Genomic DNA, 24,175 nt, shown 5'->3' on the forward strand with positions numbered 1-24,175 from the left:
ATACTTAATAGCTCTCATCAATACTTAAAGGCCAAGTTTCATCTCGTGCCAGGGACCAGAGGGTGAATACAGCATTCCTGCTCCCGAGGTCTTTGTGCAACACCAGGGAGAAATGCTTTTGGACTGCAACGGAGGGAGCATAGAAGATGACCAAAGTGAGGACCAGATGCAGTTGCAAGCTTAAAGCGTGCTGGGTAGGAGGAGTTGTAGTGCAGTTACTTCTTCCTGGAGTTCAGGGTAAGGGGCTACTCAGCTACTTGCTTTTGGTGAGTAGCCAGGTGAATATCAGCCAGTTCTCACTTGAAGAGCTTCACCAGCATACATCCTGCCGTGTGATACAGCTGTCCCCTCAGCCATCTGCGAGGCTGTCGGATTGAATGTTCTGCCAGTTTTTCTCTGCTATTCACACCCTCCTCAAGTATAGCTCAGTTTGTAAAGGCTGGAGTTTTGTCTCTTCAGTGAAATTCTTTTCTCCAGAGTGGAAGATTTTTTTCCTTCCAAAATTCATACATTAAAATGAAGGTATACACAAATGTTGAGTCTTAGGTTTCTTTTTAACAAAACAAAATGGAACACAAGACCTTTTTTAATGGATGCTTGCTGCCTACTTCAATGTTCTGGATTTTAAAAATCTTTAAAGTATCTCTCATTCAGGTGAAGGATTATCTGAATTCAAACAAAGGGTTCCCATGCGAAGTATTTCCTGATGTACTTCTTCATTGCTTAAATCTAGTTCAGTGATAAGTGGTTATGCAAGCATGTTGTTTCCTAGTACTGTTGTGATAGCTGGCAGCTTAACCACTGGTGAATCTTCCCCGTAGAAGCTCTTGAAGAGCATATTGCATTACGATCCTAATTTGAACCTTCTAAAAACTTTCCTTAGCAGAAATTGCAATAGAAGGCCTAAGCTTTTTTTTTCCCCTACATATAAAGTAAGTCAGTGTTTCTTCTCTACACTGTTAAGAAAAATAGCAGGGAAAGGTCTGTTGCATCTAGTACCTGCTCTTACAAATACCAGTTGTGCTGTGGGTCATATTCCCAGTATTAAAAATCTGATCAGTCATAGAATCATTAAGGTCGGAAAAGCCCTCCAAGATCATCTGGTCCAACCATTCCCCTACCACCAATGTCACCCACCAAACCATGTCCCCAAGCACCAGGTCCAACCTTTCCTTGAACACTCCCAGGGACGGTGCCTCCACCTCCCTGGGCAACCCGTCCCAACACCTGACTTCTCTTTCTGAGAAGAACTGTCTCCTCATTTCCAACCTGAGTTGGAAATCCTGATTCATCTGTTGATGGCAAAGGCTGGGCCAAGATTTGCAAACAAGTGAAAAATAAGGTTGGTCAAACCACCTCATCCGTGTCAAGGACTAGAAACCTGTATATAGATCACTTCTGTGTCAGATGATGCCCAGTAATTCATTCATTGGTCTGAATCTGCTTCTTTCATGCTCATTGTCTGTAGTCCCATATAAGCCTCGTTTGTAGTCTCGTGTAACTAAAGCTGCCTTGGTCTTTTCCAGATAAAGAGAATTCTTAGAACTGAGTCACTGCCAAGCAGCCTTTGTTCTGCAGAAATAAGAAAATAACTTCTCTTTGGAAATGAGAGCAATTAATGAACTGAAAATGGAGTGAAGAGGGGAAAGAAACACTTAAGCCTATTTCTGAACAGGCAGCTGGTGTGAAAAGCCATGCTGATGGGGAGAGCTGACTGCAGAAAAGTGAAGTTTAGCTGTGCTCCTTGCCTGATAGCAGGGTCTTGGCTTGTAGCAGGGAATTTTGAGGTCTGTTTGTCCTTCCAGAATTTGCTTCACCAAAGTGTTCCTTTCTAAAGAGCTGACTACTCCTACATTAAAGAATTTGTTTCCCAAATTGCAGTCCAGTTCGCTTTCTCTTCCCGTGACTGGGAATACTACTTTCTCCAGAGACTATTTCTGGAGCTTTTTGAGGTATATCCTCTCTAGCCATCTGCTTTCTCCCACCCACCTTCAGTTGATAACTAACACAGCAACTAGCGTGCAAGAGATGCACTAGCACTGAGATATGAGCTCCTTCGTAGAGGTGTAATGATTTTTAAACTTTGATCTTTATTTTGAAGAGGTGAACAGCAATATACGAGAGCTGAGAAAGTAGTTGCTGATTTGTGAGAGTTAATCCAGAGTTGTTTCTTTCCAAATGTAGCTGCCAAGAATTTGAAGCCTTTTGGTTGGCCTCCCAGGAGTCAATGTTTTTCCTATTGATCTGCTGTGCTCTAATGCAGGGGGGAAGGAAGGGGATATAGCGATATACAGCAACGCTCAGGCTGCTGGAATGCGGTCTGTCAAGCTAGTGGTTGAGTGACCCTTTTTGCTTCTTGTGTATTTATGAATAATTCAGGAATTCAACACTTGCAGCGGGTAGAAAAACATGGTGAACATCGGCATGCATCTGCAAACTAGCACCCAAGCATGGTCCGGTATTGCAGGCGTAAATTAGTTTGTGTGTGGCACAACTAAAAAGCAAAGGACTGCATTCGGTTGTCACAATGAGTCTCTCTTGGGATGCCCTTGGAGAATGTTGTGCTGCTCTTAAAAGGTTACTTTTTATAGCAGTTTTGAACAGAAAACTAAAAAATGCAGCATCCTAGCAGCTTGTTTCATGTAATTTAGCTATTAAAATACTCAATGTGCTTAATCTTCTGAATGATGACTAAGATTCCTACTTGCATTTTAGCAGATTTTCATCTTTATTTGGAGGATTCAGCTACTAGAAGAATAACAGGACAGTACAAGATCACTTGCAAGCTTTGTCAGGCTGTTTTCTTCTGTATGTATAAGTTACTTCTAATGGAAAAACTGAATGGTCCCTCTCCTTTAAGGCAAGAGACTGGGGCCCTTGTATAGGAAATATATATTCCCTACTGAATGTGTTAATCTGGCCAGAACTTATTATATGGGTGACTTATTTAGATAAATGACTGACCTTCCAGAGATCTGGGCACATGCCATTCTCAAATTGTCAACATAATTTTGTTAGTCGTAAGTATGGTTTGAGGGGCAAAAGGCAGAACATCTTTGGTCTTGCTGAAAATTGGGTTGGGGTCCTACCTAAACGCAGTCCTAAAGCTGGTATTATGAAAGGATCCTAGGATTGCTCTGATTGCAATCTAAGGACGGCAGCAGCAAGCATAATTCCCTTGGACATGAGAAATGACTGCAGTGGGATTAAAATAGTCCTACTTCTGAATTGCTTTCATGTCTTTAAACACAGCTGAAATACTAGCAAAGATAAAAGTAAAATAAATCCTGTTATTTTGACTCTACCCCGAACATGAGTTGCTAAGGGAAGCAGTTGGAGAAGAGGCTTTAATACAGTGCTATTTTGGTTGAAATTATGCTTGTCAATGTCCTCGCTGTTCACATGCATTAAGGAAGTTACGGGTTTATATAATGAGCGCATTAAATTTGAAGTTCAAGCTGCTTCCCCATACTGTGTTTTTCTTGATACACAATGCCAGCTTTTAGTAAATCAGAGTACATAAATGGTCAAGGCTGGTGGGAAATCTTAAATGTATGTTATTAGGGAACAACAGAATTGTAGGCTAAAATCTTTTTAAAGGTCTGTGCATCCACATCTATCCTAGTGAAAGAGGCACCGACTTCCCAGGTCATGTCCAGCACCATCTTGAGAATGTGCACACCAGCTCTTATTTTGTTATGTGTCAGAATCTCCACTTACCCTACTTTTTTTTTTAAATGTGGCAGAATAAAATAACATTTTAAGTACCGTCCTTGCAACATCCTTCCTAGACACATTTAGTCCCAGGTCAACAGCATCGTTGTCTTGCATTCAAACCTCATCCAGCAATACTACTGCAGCTGCTCTGCTTTTGAGGAACTAATTGGCTTTTGTGATTGCAATTGTACTGTAATAGATACAAACCTGAAAGGAGATGTGTAGTATCTAACATTTTTATTTGTGAAGAGACCTATTATACAGAAAAATAGGTGTCATCTTACACTCTGCTTTATCAGACTGCTGAAGGAATATTGGATAATGCAGTTTAGTTGTTTTGTGTTAGCAAAGCTGGACTTGAAAATTTGTTCAAAACACTTTGATGCTGAACAATCAATTCAACGATCAATTTCTAGAAAAAAAGCAGGATTTTATTTTTTTGAATGTTCTCAGGCTCTTTTAATAGCTCCAGTTTTGGCCATATGTACTCTGCTTTGACCCGTGTGGTCTATTGATTGCTCTACTATTCTTAAATTGCAGGTTTTCCTCCTGTGCTCTGTTGGTCCGTGGCGAAGCAAGACCTCTCTCTCAGTATCTTGTAGTCTTTAGCAGCTTTTTCCTGCCTGCTCTGCAGCGTGAAGGAGAACTGTTTGCCACATGTGGAGGAGACAGCTATGCTTAAACCAGATTGACAATTTTGATGTGGCTACAGTTTACTATAATCGCTTTTTCTTCAAACAATGCTGTGCTGAGAAATGATGCATTACAAGAACATATGGCAGTGGTACATAACTTGAATAAAACCAGCCTAATTTAAGAGCCCAATAAAATTTACTGTGAACAGTTTTCAATAGTATGTGTGCACATTCTTTAGGAAAGAAAGAATCCTGTGTTGCTGTTAATCTCTTTGAAACCTTTGAGGACTTTGCTGTAAGCAGCGAGTGTGCCAACTTTTGGCAGATAATTATTTTGTTCTCTTCCAGCTTGAACACATTCAATTCAGTCATCCCATTCAGAACAAATTCTTATTAGGCTTTTTTTTTTTTGCTTGCAGTTCAGTAAACACTTCTAGCAGGTACTGTTGAAAGTGTTCACAGGGCAATTGTGAAGCTTTTTGAGGACTAAGATGAGAAATGCATCAACATGTGCTATGGATGGTGCTTGCAAAGGCTTTTTCTAGAGGTTCCTCAGATGGGGAGATATTCTGATACAAAAGTGTAAAAAGCAAAACAAATGAACAACAAAAACACCTTCAAAAGTAAGGAGTAATATTTCAGATATTTTGCAAGCTGAAAAGGACGTAGATAATTGTTGTAACATAAGTTCCCTGAATAAAAGCAGAATTTTATTTTAAAGAAGTCTGAAAACCAGAAGTACTTCTCAATTCTGCTTCTGCTGGCAATCTTTTTTTTTTTCCCACCGCCCTTGGCTTTAGGGCAGCATTTAAGGGCAGTTAATGTAGTTCCAATAGTGATTAACAAGCCTGTGTTCCAAATAATTCATCGAGAGGGCTGAGGTATTCCTGAACAACTGTAAAATGCATAGCCTTTGTCCAGAACAAGAAAACCCTCATAAAATAAATAAGAAAATTCATACAGTATTAATAGGATCCATCCTCCCTTTCTCCTGGAGCTGTAAAAGTTTTTTCCCTACTGCTTGCTATTGTGTTAGAACACTACCACTCTGTCACTTCTATTGTGCTCGTCTCTGAACCCAGAAATTATTTCTATTCTTAATTTAAACAATACCAGCTGTGCACAAATGAGAAGTTTGCAAAAAGGCTCATGTGTGCTCACTGCTTGTACTTGTAGCATAGTACAGAGGAGCTTCATGAACTCAGGGCAATCATGCTGCAAAAATGGTCGAAAAATATTCATGAAGGGGAAAAAAGCTGGCATTGTTTTAGTGCCTCGCACCACTGTCACCATAGCAACACTGCTACATTTGAACCCTGGTAGCAAACGAAGTATTTTTATTCTTATAAAGGGAAAATTAAGAGACCTTTTCTCTTCCAGTGCTATCGTTGCATACTTCTTGCAGCTGCTGCTTATTTTCTTCCACACCCTCTCCCTCTTGATGCTGTTCCTGTGCTGCAACCCAACTATATTAAGAGCAGTTAAAACTATTTAAAAGGACAGAGTGGATATTTTAGCTCTTTCTGAAGGATTTTGTTTCATGTTCTTCTCTCAGATTTACTTTGTCACTGGAGTTTTCTTCTGCGTTGGGACACCTTGCAAATCCTACTTGTCTTACAGGATTTTGATACTCCTAGCTAGAAGGAAAGAATTCACAGTTTGGAAGGAAGGCTAAAAGAATTAGTTACATCACTAGTCCCCATGAGGGGTAAAACAAAAAAATCCCAAGGGAAGTGGAGGTATACCACCAACTATGAAAGAAAAGGAGAAAAAACAAAAACATTTTATTCTCCAGCCACGGTCAGTTCTAAAACTAAACTTCATCAACATTACTAATGGGGTAACTCCCATTTTCCTTTTATCTATGTTACCACTTCCCAATTTTTAGCTATTCCTGTCTGAATGTGTCTGATTTAACCCCATCTTCCCAGTTGGCATCAGGTACTTCGGAGATCAACTCATTTACATGACTCCGTTCTTTAACTAGAGCCACAGCTATTGCTGTCTTGCATTGTGACAAAAACTTCAAACTTTCCAAAGTATGAAATGGCCTCATTTTATTGGAAAGACTTACTGTATGTTGTTGAACAAAATTGTAAGCTGATAAACTCTGCAGTGAAAGCATTATGAACACTCTGCGTAGGGAGCTTGAGAGCTCCATTAGCTTAAGAAATAGGCTTTGAAATGTTTTTATTAGGCCTCTGGGAGCTGTATGGAAAACCCTCTAGACAGCTTGGTGAAACACCGATAATTAGCTTGTGGGTTTTTTTTAATCCAACATATAATTGTTTTGTCTTGTGGTATTTTAGAACTAGAGGGTCTTATTTTCCTGTTACTCCTGACAGGAGGATTGTCATTGTGCATAATGAACAATTTCCTTTTGGGGGAAAGGGGTGGGGGGCGGAATGAGGTGTTTCATGCATTGTTTTAGAAATTACTTTACTGGAGTGGAGCTGTGTTAAGAACTTCTTAAGAAATGGTTGGTTTGGAACCATGTGATTGTGAACTGTGATTTTTCAGCTATAATGTAGACTCCAGGAAGGATCCCTTCTACTAAAGGTGTAAAAATTTGAAGCTGCCTTCTTATGCTGGTGATGTCAGTGAAGGAAGACTACACAGACCCTCAAGACTTAATTGTGATAATAGCTTGTTTTCTTCTCTTTCTATCTTTGTAGGCTTATGAAAGAAGGTTTCCTACATGTCCTCTGATTCCTATGTTTGTAGCCAGTGACACAGTGAACGAATACAAGAGCGAGGATGAAGCCATCCATGTGATTGAACGGCGCTGCAAGCTGGACATAGATGCACCACGACTGTTGAAAAAGGTGATTAGATTTGAAGTGCCCGTTTTGCATTTTTGAATGTTATTTCACGTGAATGTTATATCTTAACAGAATCTGTGGTATCTTCCTCAGATTGCAGGAGTGGATTACGTCTACTTTGTCCAGAAGAACTCACTGAACAGACGAGAAAGGACTTTGCATATAGAAGCCTACAATGAAACCTTCTCTAATAGAGTCATTATTAACGAGCACTGCTGTTACACAGTGAGTAACAGGCTCTTGATGGTGCCACAGATGGAATTAAGTCAGTGTTTAGATTTCAAAACTCAAAACAGAAGTTGGGTTGTTCTTGGCTTTTGCCTTGCAAGAAAAAATAACCAACACAGCGCCATGAGTGATAATTGTTGTTAGTGTTAAATGTAACACGCTTGCTTGAAGAACTGAAACAAGTTTGGCACCCTCTTGCTTGAGCATCTTCTCAGATAGCAGAACACAACATAATTTGCGGTGCTTGACAGCTCTGTTTAAGCAAATCTGTGGTCTGTAATAGCAGTGTGGGGCTTGTCGAGGCTGATGATACCCTGACAGAACTGTTAAAGCAAAGTTCAGCATAGCTTATTTGCCTTCTGCTCAACTCAAATGTTCGTTGTCAGCAGTGTTTTAACCTAGCTCTTTCCATCGTGGCTGTTTTTGGCCTTCAGTGCAGATGTTTTCTGATACAAAGGAGTTTGGTGGTGTGCTTACTGCTACGTTCTGGTCGTGGCTTTTCATAACGTCTTAGCCCGTACCCATAGGCTGATGCAGCACATGTTCGTGGAAGTAAAACTGGATGGATTTTAAAGGTCAGGTGCAAGCTAGCAAATGGAACCCACTTAGTAGCACTGTAGCATTCTTTTTTAGCACAGCTAATAAATTGATTTCTGTTGTCTACAGATCCATGGCTGAAAGGTCACTAGAATTCAAACCCCACTTGATGCTAATAGCCTATTTTTTTTATTATTATTTCTGCAATTATTTCCAAGGCATGTTTAAAAATACTCTTCCAACTCTAATTTTTTGGTGAAAGATGCATTTAAATAGGGGAAATGTGGCACAAAAAAGTGCATGTGGTAAATATGTACAAAACGCGATGCTTCTCCATGGCCTAGCTCTACTTGATCAATAAACTAGTAGTGGTAGGTAAATATAAAACCAGAAACTTTTTAAAGGATAAATTATTTTTTTTAAATCCTTTTTTTAAATTAAAATAAATTACTTTGATCAAAATAATGGAAGGACAGAAAGATTCTTAAACATTATTATTATGGTTTGTGTTTATTTAGTTGGTACAAGCTATTCTTGTACCTCTGGTTCCCCAGTGCAGAAGAAACAAAAGAGAGGAGTTGTTTGTTTGCTTTGTTTTTCCTGTAGTTGTCTTGTTATGAAGTATTAATACCGTTCTAGGCAGTTCTGGCATGTTGTGAGGTGGAGGGGAACCTTAAGGCGCCAGGACAGCTGCATACTCAGAATTGCAGCATGCCATGATGTTTCTTTATAACAGTGAGTTCTGAGCCCAGACTGGATTGCTATGTAAGTTATGAAGAAAGTTGGGAGTGCTCTAAACTTAAAAAGGCAAGAAAGTAGCAAAGGCCTCCCTGATAGTTTGTTCAGCTGTGAAACAAATGAGAAGTTTACAGTCCTTCTGTAGCATTGTCACAGCAGAGCAAAGTAAAACATTTTCCTGTCTACAAAATACTGAGGTACTTAAGTTAAAGAGGGAACGACCTGTTGTGGTATGTCTGTTGCAAACATGTCTAGACTGCAGTGCTGGGGAATGTGTACACTGTACTCTCTGCAGTCTTGAAACTAGCTGGCCTTGCTCTATCAGTCCAACCTGCAGAAGCAGAAAGTTCACTGCAGAATATTTACTCTGTTCCACTGATACACTACAGTCGCAGCCCATATCTATAGTGAGATACTGTTAATTGTGTAAATGTGTGAGTCCCTCGTGCACTAGTATTTTCCAACGTTCCCCTTGCTTGTTAAGACAATGTGCTGTGCTAGCCGTGGGACTACAGGAGGGCTTCTCAACTTTGTGTTCTTTAGTGTTGGCTTTTCCAATCTGTGTTTTGCAAATGAAGCAAAAGACTGCAAATTCTTCTTGCGTGTGTTTGATTATATGAACCTGAAAAAGAAGAGACAGTCATTTCAAATATTTTGAGGAAAAAGAATGCCAAATAGATAACAAGGTTGTATGATCTCCTTTTAACTAATAGGTTCATCCAGACAACGAAGACTGGACCTGTTTTGAACAGTCAGCAAGTCTGGATATAAAATCTTTTTTTGGTTTTGAAAGCACAGTGGAAAAGATTGCCATGAAGCAGTACACCAGCAATATTAAAAAGGTGAGCTTGCAGTTGGGAAGGAAGTGCCTGGCTCTAAGTTACCAAAAGATAATGTAGCTGCTGCTAAGTAACAGGCTGCTGTGGTCAAAAAGCTGGGCTGTTTACTCTTTAGCCTAGGGCAGTACGCGTGTGTAAGTCTGTATTTGGAAGTGGAATCTTTAGAGATGCCTGGCTGCTAAATGTGTTTCCAGTCTAATCATTTCAGTGTCTAAATGAGTATTTTTAGTAGCTGAAATAAAGCCTTCTTTTTGAAGGGAAAAGAAATAATTGAGTACTACCTGAAGCAGCTGGAGGAAGAAGGAATAACTTTTGTTCCTCGTTGGACTCCCCCCGTTGCATGTAAATTGGAGAGCAGCACAACCCACACAAGACGGCCAGTTTCACCTGCTATAAATATACCAGACTCTGCCACAAAGGAGGGCTTGAACAATAAGGAGATCCTCAACACCTCAAGCAGCCCCTCCGAGCCTACAGCAGGAACACCTGATGGTATGGTTGTTTGCCTTGCTTAGTGGGATTCTTTGTACTGTAGAGGCTCTCAGCGCAGTGCTGCTGCTCTTGGGCAGCTGAAAACTTATACGTCAGCTACTTGTTTGGTAACATATAAAGTTATTGCTTGCAAAGCACTGACCTGTGCGAGAGCTTGAATAGCTGTTATCAGCTGGTCTTTTTAGTGAGTGAAGTTCAGAGGAGTGGAGAAACTTTTCTCTTTGCTGTTCATTAGGCTGCAAATCAGTAGCCTATTTCTTGCCCAGAAACTCAGGGATGGGTGTAACTATGCCAATAACGGGGACACTTCAGGACCACTCTAATCACATGTACATCTCCTTTTAGACAAGCTAGATGCAGACTACATCAAGCGGTATCTGGGTGACTTGACCCCAATGCAGGAAAGCTGCCTCATTCGGCTGAGACAGTGGCTTCAGGAGACACACAAGGGCAAGGTAAGCTACTGCTGGTCTCTTGTGTCTCTCTCAGTTCATGAGATGCAAGGTGGACCTCATAAAACATCATGCCAAACCTCACGTGGCTAACTAGTTGCGGTAAGTGGCCCTCCAAACTCAAAGTACCTAAATTAAGTTTTTACAGTGGTAATTGAATTTTATTGCTATTGTCCATCTGACTTTGCGTGCTGAGGTGCTTAAATGATTAGCGTGACTGCCTCCTAGACTGTCAGTAATCCAGCACAGGGGAATCCCATCAGTTTTACGGGTCTTCCTCATTCTAGAACAACCTTATTTTTACTTCTGTTTGTTTTGGCCAAACATATTCTTATATCTATATGTGCAAAGGAAGCAACGTGGCCTGTTAAAACACGAAGAGCAAGTCTAAGGGTTTTCCAGTGGCTTGTGATTTGAGCATGTGTCTCAGTTTCCAGGCCTTCCTGTTACATAGCAATGAAACACAGTCTGTTTCATCGCTAAATTCATTTAAATTGGACTGAATTAGTATGGTCACACAAGTGTAAATCATTGTTAGAGTTCTTGGAATCTTTATATCCCTCAAATGAAGGTAGTTGCAATATGTGACAAGGTTTATGTTTTTATTGCAAAAAAGACTGACTTTCCTGAGTAACTTACAGTGTTGTATACCATCCTCTTTATTGTCACTAGGCTGCACCTTTGTCAGCTTCTATTGTTCATTCTTTTCACCTTGTTTCAAACCTTGAATACAAAGTTGTGTTGTTTGGTTGTTTTTGTTTCATTTTTGTTTTTAATAGATCCCAAAGGATGAGCACATCTTAAGATTCCTGCGTGCCCGGGACTTCAACATTGATAAAGCAAGAGAGATCCTTTGCCAGTCTTTGACATGGCGCAAGCAGCACCAGGTAGACTATATTTTAGACACTTGGAATCCTCCTCAAGTACTCCAGGATTACTATGCAGGAGGCTGGCATCACCATGACAAAGGTATGCTCTATCCTGTGGATATTGAACAGCCTTTTCATGTTCTAAATTAAAGGTGGTGGTTGTTCCTCTGTTAGCTGGAGCTGGCTAGAAAGTTGGGTAGAACTTCTCAGTTATTATGTGCTGAACACATTAAAATTGATGTTGCCAGCTCTTTAGTTGGTGGCAGCATACTTTTAGGTCCTAATCTGTCTGACAAATAGCACCATATTTAACTCTGTGACGAGCTCTGCTGTGCCAGTAGCTTTAAAAAGTCGCACTTCTATACTGCTCTGAGATGCTTAGAAGGGTGTTATGCAAATACTGACTCTTCCCTTCTAGTGATTAAAAGATGTTTGTAAATAAGTGTAAATAAGTTGGATAAGTCTGCGGATGTCATAAGTGAATACTTATTTGTCATTACAATCAGCTTAATGAAAAGAAGTGCTGAAAGACCAAATAGAGGAGGTTTATTTAAGAAGGGAAGAAGTTTTAGTTAAATTCATTTCGTATGGTGAGGCACGGCTAGATCTTTAAACCGTGGATATGTGCCTGATACGTCCCCGTCCCTCAGCTTGCTTTATCGTGCACTGGTCTTGTTGCTAATACATGCACAGAAATGAACCATTTTGGAGTTCATTGCTTGAGGCTAGCTGGGCTCTTTAGATATGGAAATGGTCTCTTACTGTGAGCTATCTGTGTTCTGATTTAGTCCTTTCCCCACCAGGCACCATTGTTTCTGCAAGCTCTTCCTGTTACAAGGAGAGGACAGGAAACTGGCTGCGCTAGTGGCCAGGAGACAGGGAGGGCAAAGCATAAGTTTAATTGCTGTAATGCTGACGAGCTTGAATGGCTCTTCCTGTTGCTGGGTTTGACTGAGAAAGTGGAAAATAACAATATGATTGTAAAGACTGTAGGAAAAAGGATTGTGAATACTTTCTCCCTTTCTGTCCATTCCTTGCCCTTACTTTCCAAAGACAACTTCTGTCAGTAGCACATAACAGGTTCCTGCCAGTGAGTAGAAGGCTGTAGAATGCAACAGAAAATAATTTAATGTTTTTCTGTGAAGTTCTTCAGTCTTATTGTGAGCTTCATGTGCCCCTCTCTTCCCTCACAGTTCCTTAGGTCTCTTCTGTGCCATGCCCTCAAGTATAGCAGTTGTCACTAGTGGAAACAGAGAATTTCAAAACCGAACAATTCTCTATAATTTAAATTTTTGCAGTGGGTAGGTTCTTTTTTTAAACCCTCTATTCCAGTATTGCTCCTTTCATAAGCTTCTTTCCTCCCACATAAGCAAAATCTGCCAAACTGAAGCTGGCTGAGTTCTGTATAGATTTTAGCACTAAAAGCAAAGGCAGCAGTGGTATAAAGCATGCTGTCTCAAATGAGCTGTTAATGCAAAAGAATAAAAGTTGTTATTTTGGTTTGCAGCTAGCATGGTTTTCTTTATATTTGAGTGGTTTTTAGTTTGTCAAGAGTGCTTCAGTCAAATGCTTATTTTAAATCACAAAGCTCAAATGAAATATAAAATATACAGTGAAAATGCAGCACTGTCAATTGAAACTTTCCTTTATATGTCATTTGAGTGGAGGAGGGTTAATGAACTATTTGGTTTTGCGTGCGTGTGCATCTCTGAGGGAGGGAGACCCGCAATGAAGTTTAATAGCACTTCTTGTTCAGTGTTTCAGACACTAAACAATACATTCCAAGATAAGAGTGAGCTGATGTTAAAATAATATTGTCTTTTAGACCATCTGATAAAATACAAAAGACTCCGTGAACTTGCATGAGGGTAGTGTCCTTGCGAAATAAATAACCTTGTTTGACTCTGCAAATCTTTTTTAATTTTTAAATAGTGCATCCCGATAGTTTCTCTCCTTGTCTCCCAAAGGACTTGAGGATAATTTGCTATCTCTCTTTGCAGTTCTTGGAGGGAGGTGAAGCTAAACAGACATCAGAACTGCAGAAAACATTTTTTTTGTGTGTGTTTTAGCATATTAAGTTTTATAAGATGATCATTATTTAGCTTGTGTGCTATAACAGGTGGAGCAAATGCTTAACAAATACATCACAGCTTTGGGAGGAGGATGGAAACTATTTCAGACAACTAGCTTCTATTATGAAGAACCAGAAATGCAAGCTTTTGTTCCCAGATTCACCTAGTGCAGTTGTTAAGCTTAATGCCTTTGTATCCTGGGTCAGTATCAGGATACCCCAGTGTGTGGCAAGAGTACTGTGGAAAGGCAAGTCTTTGAATGCAGAGGGTCATCTGAAGCTGGTATCTGGAGCAGAGTCTGTTCTCACCAGACTTAAACCGCATGAGTGAGGCTGTAGGCTGAGTGCCAGTTCCGCATAATATGCAATGACATAGCTGAAAGGTGTGACTTCAGCAAATACTGCAGAAAGCAAGTCTGGGGTTAGCACTGTTTCATTAACTCTCAGCACTTAGTGTAGCTACTTGCCCAAAAAGGGTCCTGTAAGCTATCCTGTTGTGTTGTCATGTGTGATAGAAGGCTTTCATCCTTTGTTGCAACTCTTTAGTTATGCTAATAGGCTAAAGTTGTTCCTTTATCTTAGCTGTGCTGGAAGGTAAACATAGACCTGTGTCTTTAATTGTATGTACTGAGATCTATAACTGTACTTGTTGAAGTCCTTTGGACTTTCCTTATAGATAGGGTAGCTATTTTTGCATCAAGATGTCTCCATTAAACCTTTGCAGTTCACATACAGGTAATCTTGTGCTGTAGGTGGACAGGGTAAAGATTGTATTGCCATCTGTTCCAGTTACTCCCTCTTTCACCTGTGCAGCAGAATTTGAACTGACTGTGATTTGTTTCCATTTGGATTTTTAGCATAAAGGTAATTCACTCAATTTTATTTATTATTGTAAAAATAAAGGTTATGTTGATTTTTTTTTTTCTTGTTATTCAGATGGTCGCCCACTGTATGTGCTGAGATTGGGACAGATGGATACCAAAGGCTTAGTGCGAGCTCTTGGGGAAGAGGCCTTGCTTCGATACGTAAGTGTTTTTGGAGCCAGCAAGTTGCTAACAATGTGATATTTTCATTTAGAAACTTCCTTCTCTGCCAGAACATTCATCACACTGGATATTTTGATGTACTCTCTGGCCGTCTGTTTTCGGTTTGAATACATCTGAAAGCTCCTGGTAGCTGGTCTTCTGCATTCTTTCCAACTGCAAACTGATGGCGGAAAGGCGTAGTTCTTGGCAGCTCCTGTAGTTGTTGGTTAGCATTTTCACAGATTCTTCTGCAGTTTTTGCACTGCTTTGAACTTAAGTCTCTGCATTTGTGCAGAAGAGAAAGTGCCATGTTCAGATTTTTCAAGCCTATGTACCAAGGATAAAGATAACTTATTTTTAAAGAAAAAGTACTTTTTTGCAGTGTTGCCTTCTCTGAAGGCAGCACTCAGACTGTTATTGTGGATCTGCTCAGTTTCCAAGCAGAAAGCTGGCAGAATTCCAGGTTTTCAATAATATTTTTTTCCTCCAAGTAATGACAGTCATGGCCGTAGTAACTACTAGAAGCAGGGGTTGAATTCTACTTTTTCTCTTCCAGTAGCTTTTCGAGGCACATATTAAGTTTTATTTGTTTGCCCTAGTTTTGTTTCAAGGTTACTTTCTATGGCTGAGAGAGGCTTTAATTTCTGAGTAAATAGGAAATCTAAGCTTAAAGGGGCAGAAGTTCAGGGAGGTTTCTTGTCTCTTTCATTCCTGGGTCTCTCTTTTCAAGAGGATCTCATTTACATGTTCCAGGTTTTAAGGAAAGGCATATTTATTTCTCAGCAAGATCAACCGATGGGCTAAATACAGTGATTTCTAGTTTATTATTTGGAAGAAGCTGATGCCACGTTATCAGATAGAGCTCTTTGCTGAAATATTCAAGTAGGATCAGCAATTTTTTTGATTTTTTTGGTTTTTATTCTGTGTAATCTTTCTGAAAATCAGTTGTCGTAAGTCTCTCGTAATATTTTTTTCACTTTGAGCTTGTAGTTTTAATTAGACTTTGGTTAAGAATGTTTTTTTCCTTATCCTACCTACTGAGTTTTAGGCTCTTCTCTAAACAGCACATTTTCTTGGACAGGTTCTTTCTATAAATGAAGAAGGACTGAGGCGGTGTGAAGAGAACACGAAAGTATTTGGCAGACCAATAAGGTAAAATACATCAATTAGATCTCTTCAGGGATTACCAGGTCACAGTGGTGGAAGGGTAGGGGGTGGACAGGACAAAACATCGTGCAATATCACCCTGCTGAGGCCAGTTTATTAAATAGACCAAGCAAAGGGTAGGCTCCGTGTCTCACATGCAGATATAAGCACAGTTACAGTTAACTGAGACCTACCCCAATTACCACTTGAGTGAATTGGCATGGTCAGGCCTGAGGGAAACACAACACTTGCTCCAGCAGTCATGCCCATAATGGTTCTACGTGGAATATTCTGCTTCTGCACGCTGTTGGAAGTCTGCAAAGCAATGCAGCCCACTCCCCATCTCTGATTCTGGGGAATTTTATAGCCAGATGTTGGTACAGGCTGCCAGTAAGGTCAGGCTGTGATAATATCACAGTGTAACCTTTCCAGTAGTTTCAGTTATTGTTTTCATGTCACTTTTTGATCCATGGTCCATACCAAGGATCATTACTCTCAATTCTTGTTTGCATTCTTCTGTCAGCCACGATTCATTATATGCAGTTATTCAACTATTGATCAAGGTAAGGTTGTGAGGCTCCAGTGAAACCTGCAATTTAGTTTTCCACATGCTTGCATGACTTCATGTAAAGTTGAGCCAAAAATGGCTTGCTATCCCATCTTTAAGTCATTTTAGGGGTCACTTAGGAGAGCAGTAACTGCAAAGTGGATTTAAGGGTGTGGAATGAATGCAGGACTTGGCTCTGAAATGAAACTGTGTTTCTTGAACTCTTTTCAATTTCTGACTCCATCCCTTAATCTGTAAAGGTTCAGGGATGCATGGTATGTCTGCTTATCTTTTCTTGCTAAAGAACTTGCTGTGCTAGCTCCCAGTGAGAAATAAAATCCAAGAGGTAGGTTTCATGTGTATGACTGTGGCCTTGTGCTGTCTACTGAAGCTTCATTTGTAGAAGCAGTCCTGAAGGACTACATATTAAACATTTAAAGTGAAACGAAGAAGTGCTTGCTGTTTCATAGGAACCTTGTGCATCGTTTTGTGGATACTGTCTGGTGCAGCACAGCTGTAAATCTTGAGTCCATGCCCAGGGTGAGATGGAGCTTAGAAAATAACTAGAGCATATGCTGAATCTCGATATTTAGTATTAAGAACACATCTGTTCCTATGGAAAAAGCTGCCCATCCTGAGATCTGATAACAGAATTAGCTTTGAGTTGTAATAGCACTCTTACTGTACTGTCTTAGTAGGAAATCAACACCCAGAATGTTAGATTATGTCGTAGCAGCACAGCCACTTAGTTGATTTCCCGGTAAAAGTAATGGTTTAACATCTGGGCTGACTTTTGACAATACTGTGTATTGGCTTCATGTTAGCCTTTGCCTGGAGTTTGAAATGTCTGGGGAGATGTGAACGATGTGCAAAGTGTTCATTGCACATACTCTGTAAGCATGCTAGGCATGCTGTACAACATTTCCATCCTACGAATTTAAAACTCCAGTGTGAACAGTTAGTACAAAACACAGAGCTAAAATATAGGAAATAAATCATACGGTGGAGTCCACACATTTCAAAAACACTGGACATGTGCATAAGACAGGAGAATTTTGATGACACTGAGATTTATTTTTTTTCCTTTTTCATCTCTCTGAAACTTAGCTCTTGGACCTGTCTAGTAGATCTAGAAGGCTTGAACATGCGGCATTTATGGCGACCTGGCGTCAAAGCATTGCTGAGAATCATTGAGGTGGTTGAAGCTAATTACCCTGAGACTTTGGGTCGCCTTCTTATCCTGAGAGCGCCTCGAGTATTTCCAGTTCTTTGGACACTGGTATGTTTGTAATTCAAAGTCATTCACAGCTCTCTCAGTACACTGCTACACACTTGTAGTTTGTAAAAGCACTTCAGAAATCAGACTTCATAAGCAGGAAATGTTAACATTTCGATATGTATCTTTTGTGGGATTCCTGGAATGTATTTAAAAACCCTACCTAAGAACTTTCTTATATAGTAAATTAATTTAGCTTCTTCATAATGTGAATTTTGCATAACAAGGATGGTAACACTTCATAGAAACTGATCCTTCAAAATTTACTCAAAATTTGGGAACCTGATCTATTCTGTTTGGTTTTTGTTTTTGTTTTTTTCTTTATTTATAGGTTAGTCCATTCATTGATGACAACACTAGAAAGAAATTCCTTATTTATGCTGGAAATGACTACCAGGGTCCTGGGGGACTGCTGGATTACATTGATAAAGAAATTATCCCTGATTTCCTTGGTGGAGAGTGCATGGTATGAATTTAAAATACTGCATATAGCAACTTATTTGTGAATTTTATTTTTTTTCCCCTCACTCCTCTGAACAAAGAAGCCTAGAAGCACAGAGTGATACCTAGCAAAGACTGAGATGCAGTCTTTTCTCTGCTATGTTTAATTTTGGGGGGAGCTATGACGTAGGATTCCAGGGTTAGCATTTTCTTCTGGATGCACTTTCAAAGGAGAAATACTGTACTACTTTTACAGCAATTCTCAAATAACTAGCAAAACAGTTAGGCGCAGTTAAAATGCACAGTGTCCGTTACCTGTCATGTTAAAGTACTATGATAGCACAGCAGTGAGCAAGAAGAGGTTTGTGTTCCTTGATGCATTAAGATGATTATGGAGCAGACCTTATGCATGACCCAAGTTGAAAAGCTTGGTGTACGGTGTTGCACTGTTTTCAGCAATCTCAGGGTGGCAGGAGGTTTTAGGCAGATTAAAGAATATAAATTGCTGTCTAAAAACCCCTGTGCTAACCAAGGATGACTATTAAATATGCTACAAGTTTCCCAAATATTTTAAATCTTTGCCTTCATTTTTAAAGTATCTCCAATAATCCATAAACCAATGTAACTTTTAAACTCTTCAGTTTTGATGCTTGTATTCTTGTTCTGTTGCTATTGGTTCTGGTCAGAATTCAAAGGGAAGTCTTTGAAGGGGAGAACTGAATTATGAGCTTACAGCCACAGCAGGTGACTAAACCATTGTGTTATCACAGTTCCCAAGCTTAGCATTTGTTGCATGATACATAGGTGCCTGGAGCTGTGCGTGGTTCTGTTGTTTGCATCTTTCTGAAGGCATAAGATGCAGCATTAGATCCATCTTTCATTGGCTCTTTTTCATGGCAGCAAGATGAAAGGTTAGTTGTATCCATTATGCCAGACTGTACCATTTTATGGTCTGCCCCCACCCCGATTTGAAATGCTCTGGACATTCAGAAGCATCAGTGTTAAATTATCTTCACCAGTCTGATAGACCAGCAAGATCTCTGTTGTCACCGTCAGTGACCATGTGATACCAGTGATTCAGCATGTCAGAATGACAGTGCTTGTCCCTGTAAGAGCTATTTATTCTTATTCTCACTTAACTATGCATCTATAGTGGCCTTAACTGTCCAAGAAAAGTTGATGGTCAAAAAAGGTCCCCATGTACATGATCCCACTTGAAAGTATCTCATTCTGATTACCAGGCTTCATTGGCCACTGTCACCACCAACTAATCAGAAGAGTCTGTGTGACCTAAAAGAACTTACTGATACCATGAGGAACCTGAGGAAATGAGTGCCACATCTGCTAGTAGGGTTTAACAGACAGCTGGGACTCACACGTGTGATATGTTGGGATCTGTGTTGCCCACAACAAACTGAAACATTAGTTTTACTGTGGTGTACTGTAATTTCCCAATCCCTTGTCATGTGCCTTAACAGCTGCATCCTGCCTAGATTGTAGGTGCCTATCAAATCCATCAATTTAACATCTCAATGGTACTGTAAGATAATTTCCTTCATAATGTTCCTGACAATGCTTGCTGGTGTGACTGAGGTGTAGGAATACAACTTAGTCATTTTCTGGAGCTTCCATTACAGTGACACATAGATTTTTTTTTTTTTTTTTTTTAACTTAGCTGTGTTAAAACACGGTCATTTCAGGCTTGCTTTTTAAGCCCCTGTTACATTTTCTACATTAATTTCTGTACTATTATTGAAAATGTATCTAGTTCTGTTAATCCAGCCTCATTATAATGGAGTACTGCTAGATGTTTTAAAGCAGACCATGCATTTATCTTCAGTGGGCTGCTTTATACAGCAGCAGTAACTTTCAACGGAGAGAGTTTGTACCATCTAATTCAGAGCTTGAGAAGCTGGCAAAATCCACTGCTTAAGTAAGCAAAAGTGAACATTACCAGAAAGCAAATTGCTACAATACTTCCTGCTGGTCACAGACAATAACAGGGTCTTTTCCTTCTCTTCTTTACTTCTGGATGTTTGAACAAAAATGATTTATCAAAAGTCCTTTCAGTTCTCTTATGTAGTTCAGTTCTGCTGCCCCAAACTTCTGCTGCCCCAAACACTCCTATGGAACCCATTCCTGTAGGCAGTTGTCGAACTTCATTGCTGGAGACTTTAAAAAAATAAAAATTAAAAAAAAAAAAGAAGTTTGCTTAGGGAAGTTGTGTAACCAGTTCCAGTACTCAGCTGAAGACAGCTGTAGCTTGAAAACTAACTTCCTCACTGCAGTATCCTTTCACCTGTTTGGGAACTTACCATAAGTCCTCTCCATCTTAAGTCCTTGAATTTAGCCACACCGTTTCCTTTAGTTCTCTGTAGGTGATATTTTTTGCACTCTGAGTCATTATTGTGACTCTTCTCATGATTCTCAAGTGTCTCATGTCTGTATTCAGTATAGGGCATAGCATTTGCACAGTTATTTTCTGCAATAGTGGCTCTTGTGTATAAAGAAGATCTGTTCCTCTGGTGTCTGGGTCTGCAAACTCATGCAAACTAGATCACTTATTTTAGTATCTTGTGTAAAATACGTGTACATATTTGTGATGTACAAGCTGTAAAATTGCTTTCAAATTCTGTTCATATCTCATTCTTCAAAATACTTGCTGTGAGTTTTTGTTTCTGCAACTAGCAGGCAGCATGACAGTGGGTGGATGTACAGAGGGGATACTTTTTAACGGCTATTTATGCTTTCAGTGCGAAGTACCAGAGGGTGGGCTGGTTCCCAAGTCCCTCTACCGGACAGCAGAAGAGTTGGAAAACGAAGACATAAAGCTTTGGACTGAAACAATCTACCAGTCTGCAAGTGTCTTCAAAGGAGCTCCCCATGAGGTATGATTGCAGCCCTACCCTTCTTTTCTTTCATCTCAGCCCTCTGCTTTGGAGTCTATCTCTTGGTCTGAAAATGGTTTAGAACTTGATTGTTCAGTTGCTCTGCTTTCAGCTTGTTCTTTTATAGTTCTGATACGTAACGATGCTTTAACAGCTGAAGTTTCTGACCATTTCTGGTATCATCTCATCGCCCTTTAGAGAATATCATTGCTTAGAAGGACATAGACTTGAATGGAATGAATAACAAAGACGAATGATATTCTCAGAAGCAACTTGAGACCTTCTGAAGGTCGTGTGTTAAAATAAGGACACTCCATCAGGAGAAAAGTGATTTAGAATGATTTAGAAAAGGTATTTAGAATGCCTTTTAATAGTCTAAATTAAGACCAGCAATACAAAGTTCTGTTCTTTTCTGGTAAGAGTTTCTGTCTCTAGTGAGCAAACTGCTGTTGTCTAATACAACTTCTCTCCTGTCTCAGGTTCTCATTCAGATTGTGGATGCTTCATCGGTGATCACATGGGATTTTGATGTGTGCAAAGGCGACATTGTTTTTAACATCTTTCATTCCAAGAGAGCCCCACAGCCTCCTAAAAAGGACTCTCTGGGAGCTCACAGTATTACATCTCCTGGTGGGAACAATGTCCAGTTGATAGACAAAGTCTGGCAATTGGGGCGTGATTACAGCATGGTGGAGTCGCCTCTTATCTGCAAAGAAGGAGAAAGCGTGCAGGTAAGCCCGCCAAATCCTTGTGCGGGAGCAGATGGAAGCCAGCTCCACAACTAGACGTTCTAATTCACAAATGTTATTGATGACTGAGTGGTGATTCAGCTCCGGATTGTCTGCTTGCTTTTGGCCGACATTTCAGCTTCTGTTCCTGGCTGCACGCTTCATGGAAGGGGGGATACACGGGATCTGGTGCGAGGGGAGGTTGCATCAGTCTGGTAGTGATAGGGAAGCTACCTGGAACACAGTGCATGTGCAGAAAGTAGCAAGACGTGCTATTTTCTGAAACAGTCTGTGTTTGAAGAATATCATAATGTCTTACCTTAGTAAAGAGAGAAGTCTAGAATTTAAGATTGAGCTCCGTGTGTGTCTGTAATAGGCACCTTAGGAAGGTCCCTATGGCCAAGGGTCCTAAAAAGTTTTTTTTTGTTTGTTTGTTTGTTTTTTATAGCATTTGCAACTTTGTGGTTAATTATGAAATACACTATTACATGCAGCATGTTTACAATCACACTCTGCCACTGCTATTCTCTTTGACTTGAAATAAGAGTTGAACAGCCTTAGATAAAGGTGTTCCTCTAAGTGATCTAGTTGGAAGTGTTAAACTTCAGAAATATGGGCGGTGACTTTTTGAACTGCTCTTTCTCTGAAGCAGGACTCTTGACTGCTCTGTTCAGTCTCAAAGGACAGCCATTGATAAAAATAAATGGGAGAAAAGGTTATTGTTTTAAAAGAGAACTTTGTACTTTCAGTGTATATAAATCCTAACCTCCTTGACACTGGAAAAAAAAGGAGGAGGAACCTCTGGTGTTCTGTTACAACTTTTATAAGTATATTGTATGGGGGAAAGCCCAGCTGCACAGCACTGCCAGTTGGCTGATGAGCTGAAATACTGGTATTGAGGAAAAAAACTGGGAGCGTATAAGCAGTGTTTCTAAGCATGGAAAAGAAATTTTGACTCTACAAATCTTTGTGTTAACAAAGTTTATTTTCAATTTTGGCTGTGCCTACATCTAGGGATCGCATGTGACCAGGTGGCCTGGCTTCTACATTCTCCAGTGGAAATTTCATAGCATGCCTGCCTGTGCTACAACCAACCTGCCTCGTGTGGATGATGTACTAGCATCTCTACAGGTCTCCTCTCACAAATGCAAAGTGATGTACTATACAGAAGTAATAGGATCTGAAGATTTCAGGTATGTCTAGCCAAGGGATCATAAAGGTTAGCCAGTGTAGAAGAACCTTTCTGATACAGGCTCTCCCTTGCTATACTATCAGTATCAAGCTAGCATCAAGTTCACTTAAATACAAGTAAATTGTGAGGACTTGTACTTTTTAATGGAGTGTCATTATTATATACAGCAAGCTAGATAACTATTTGTAGGCCTCAAAAAAAAAAAAAGTCCGACCAGTATTGGCAATGGGGGTGACTAATGTCAAAAAGGGGTTAGTTGTCTCATTCTAATCATTGGTCACTTTGCTCTTTGAAAGTATTTGTGTGAGTTGTAGGGCTTGGCAGGTCATCATGCAGAAACGGATGCAACTCAAAAAGGAGTTGAGTCAGTTCAGTTGCCTGCCAATTGAAATACCTACTGAAATTCAAACTCTTTGAACAGCACATGGTTTTTGCAAGAAGGTTTTCTGGTGTCCCCGTTATCTTATGTGGTGAGGCAGGAAAGCTTTTTGAGTATCTAAACCAAAGTTGTTATTTGCTTGGTTTTCAGTATGCAAAGAAATAGTATGTATATATGCTGCAGAAATCAAAGTCATTGTGTATTCTGAAGTGTAAAGCTACTTTGTTTTTTATTGCAGAGGATCTATGACCAGCCTTGAATCAAGCCACAGTGGATTCTCCCAGCTCAGTGCTGCCACCACCTCTTCCAGCCAGTCCCATTCCAGCTCCATGATTTCCAGGTAGTGCCACAACAGATGAAAAGCAAACGGATGAGATGGCTGGACCCTCGTCTGTGGCAGCTGACTGCAATACAAGTGGCAATTGTGCAAAAAAAAGCAAAAAAGAAACAAACAAAAAAAAACCCTATCCCAGAAAAAGCCTTTTATAGATAGTAAAGTAGCTGTTCAAATTTTAAACTTAGTGTTTTTGGTCCTTGTTAGATCCAACAGCTTGTCTCTTAACTCTAACCCTTTTTCCTAACTCAGCCATAAATATTTTTGCAAGTGTGCTTGCACAAATCCTAACTCTGAACACAAGGGCTCTCTTGGAAGGAAAAATGATCTGTACATCAGTTAAGATAATTTTTTAATTGTGTAAATGTTTAAAAAAAAAAAAAAAAAAAAGGCAAAAAAGAGAAAAACCCTACCAAAAATTCTCCGTAGTGCATTAGAGATCAACTGCAAGTCTCATGTCAGGACATTCCTTGCAATCTTATGAAATCCCCTGTGATCTTCCAGTGCTGCAAACTGTTCTCCCATTGCCACTAAGCAATGTCCGAGACAAAGAAAAGCAGTTGCCAGATACTTGACTTTGTGAGTCCATTTTTTTCAAGGCATGCCCACAGAGTTGTGGACAGGCTGTAAACACTAATACCTTTTGTATGAGCACATTTTTGGGGAATTTGAGCTCTGGGTATTGATGGGTTAAAGCAATTCATTCTTTCCTTGGATTTGCGCTTAAAGCACTGTGGAGAGAGAGGCAGAGAGCAGGCTCTCCCTCACTGATCCCGAACTGGCCTGGGGATTTGTTCCCAGTTCTGTGCTGAAGCTTCA

At 40.0% G+C, this 24,175-nt stretch overlaps 1 protein-coding gene across 1 annotated transcript in view; it reads left to right on the forward strand.

Moving 5' to 3' along the window:
• The window catches only part of SEC14L1 (SEC14 like lipid binding 1), a 41,333-nt gene extending 17,875 nt beyond the window's left edge, over window positions 1-23,458 (forward strand). Inside the window, exons 3-16 of the mRNA XM_032199500.1 lie at window positions 7,028-7,177; window positions 7,268-7,399; window positions 9,391-9,519; window positions 9,774-10,008; window positions 10,354-10,463; window positions 11,240-11,429; window positions 14,337-14,425; window positions 15,507-15,577; window positions 17,226-17,397; window positions 17,726-17,860; window positions 20,589-20,723; window positions 21,203-21,454; window positions 22,466-22,644; window positions 23,261-23,458. Of these exons, the coding sequence (XP_032055391.1) occupies window positions 7,028-7,177; window positions 7,268-7,399; window positions 9,391-9,519; window positions 9,774-10,008; window positions 10,354-10,463; window positions 11,240-11,429; window positions 14,337-14,425; window positions 15,507-15,577; window positions 17,226-17,397; window positions 17,726-17,860; window positions 20,589-20,723; window positions 21,203-21,454; window positions 22,466-22,644; window positions 23,261-23,366 (2,085 nt within the window). The 3' untranslated portion in view covers window positions 23,367-23,458. The remainder of the gene's footprint in view (window positions 1-7,027; window positions 7,178-7,267; window positions 7,400-9,390; window positions 9,520-9,773; window positions 10,009-10,353; window positions 10,464-11,239; window positions 11,430-14,336; window positions 14,426-15,506; window positions 15,578-17,225; window positions 17,398-17,725; window positions 17,861-20,588; window positions 20,724-21,202; window positions 21,455-22,465; window positions 22,645-23,260) is intronic.
• Window positions 23,459-24,175: the final 717 nt, after the last annotated feature.

The sequence above is a fragment of the Aythya fuligula genome, chromosome 18 (genome assembly GCF_009819795.1).
Source record: "Aythya fuligula isolate bAytFul2 chromosome 18, bAytFul2.pri, whole genome shotgun sequence".
In the NCBI taxonomy this organism is placed as follows: domain Eukaryota; kingdom Metazoa; phylum Chordata; class Aves; order Anseriformes; family Anatidae; genus Aythya; species Aythya fuligula.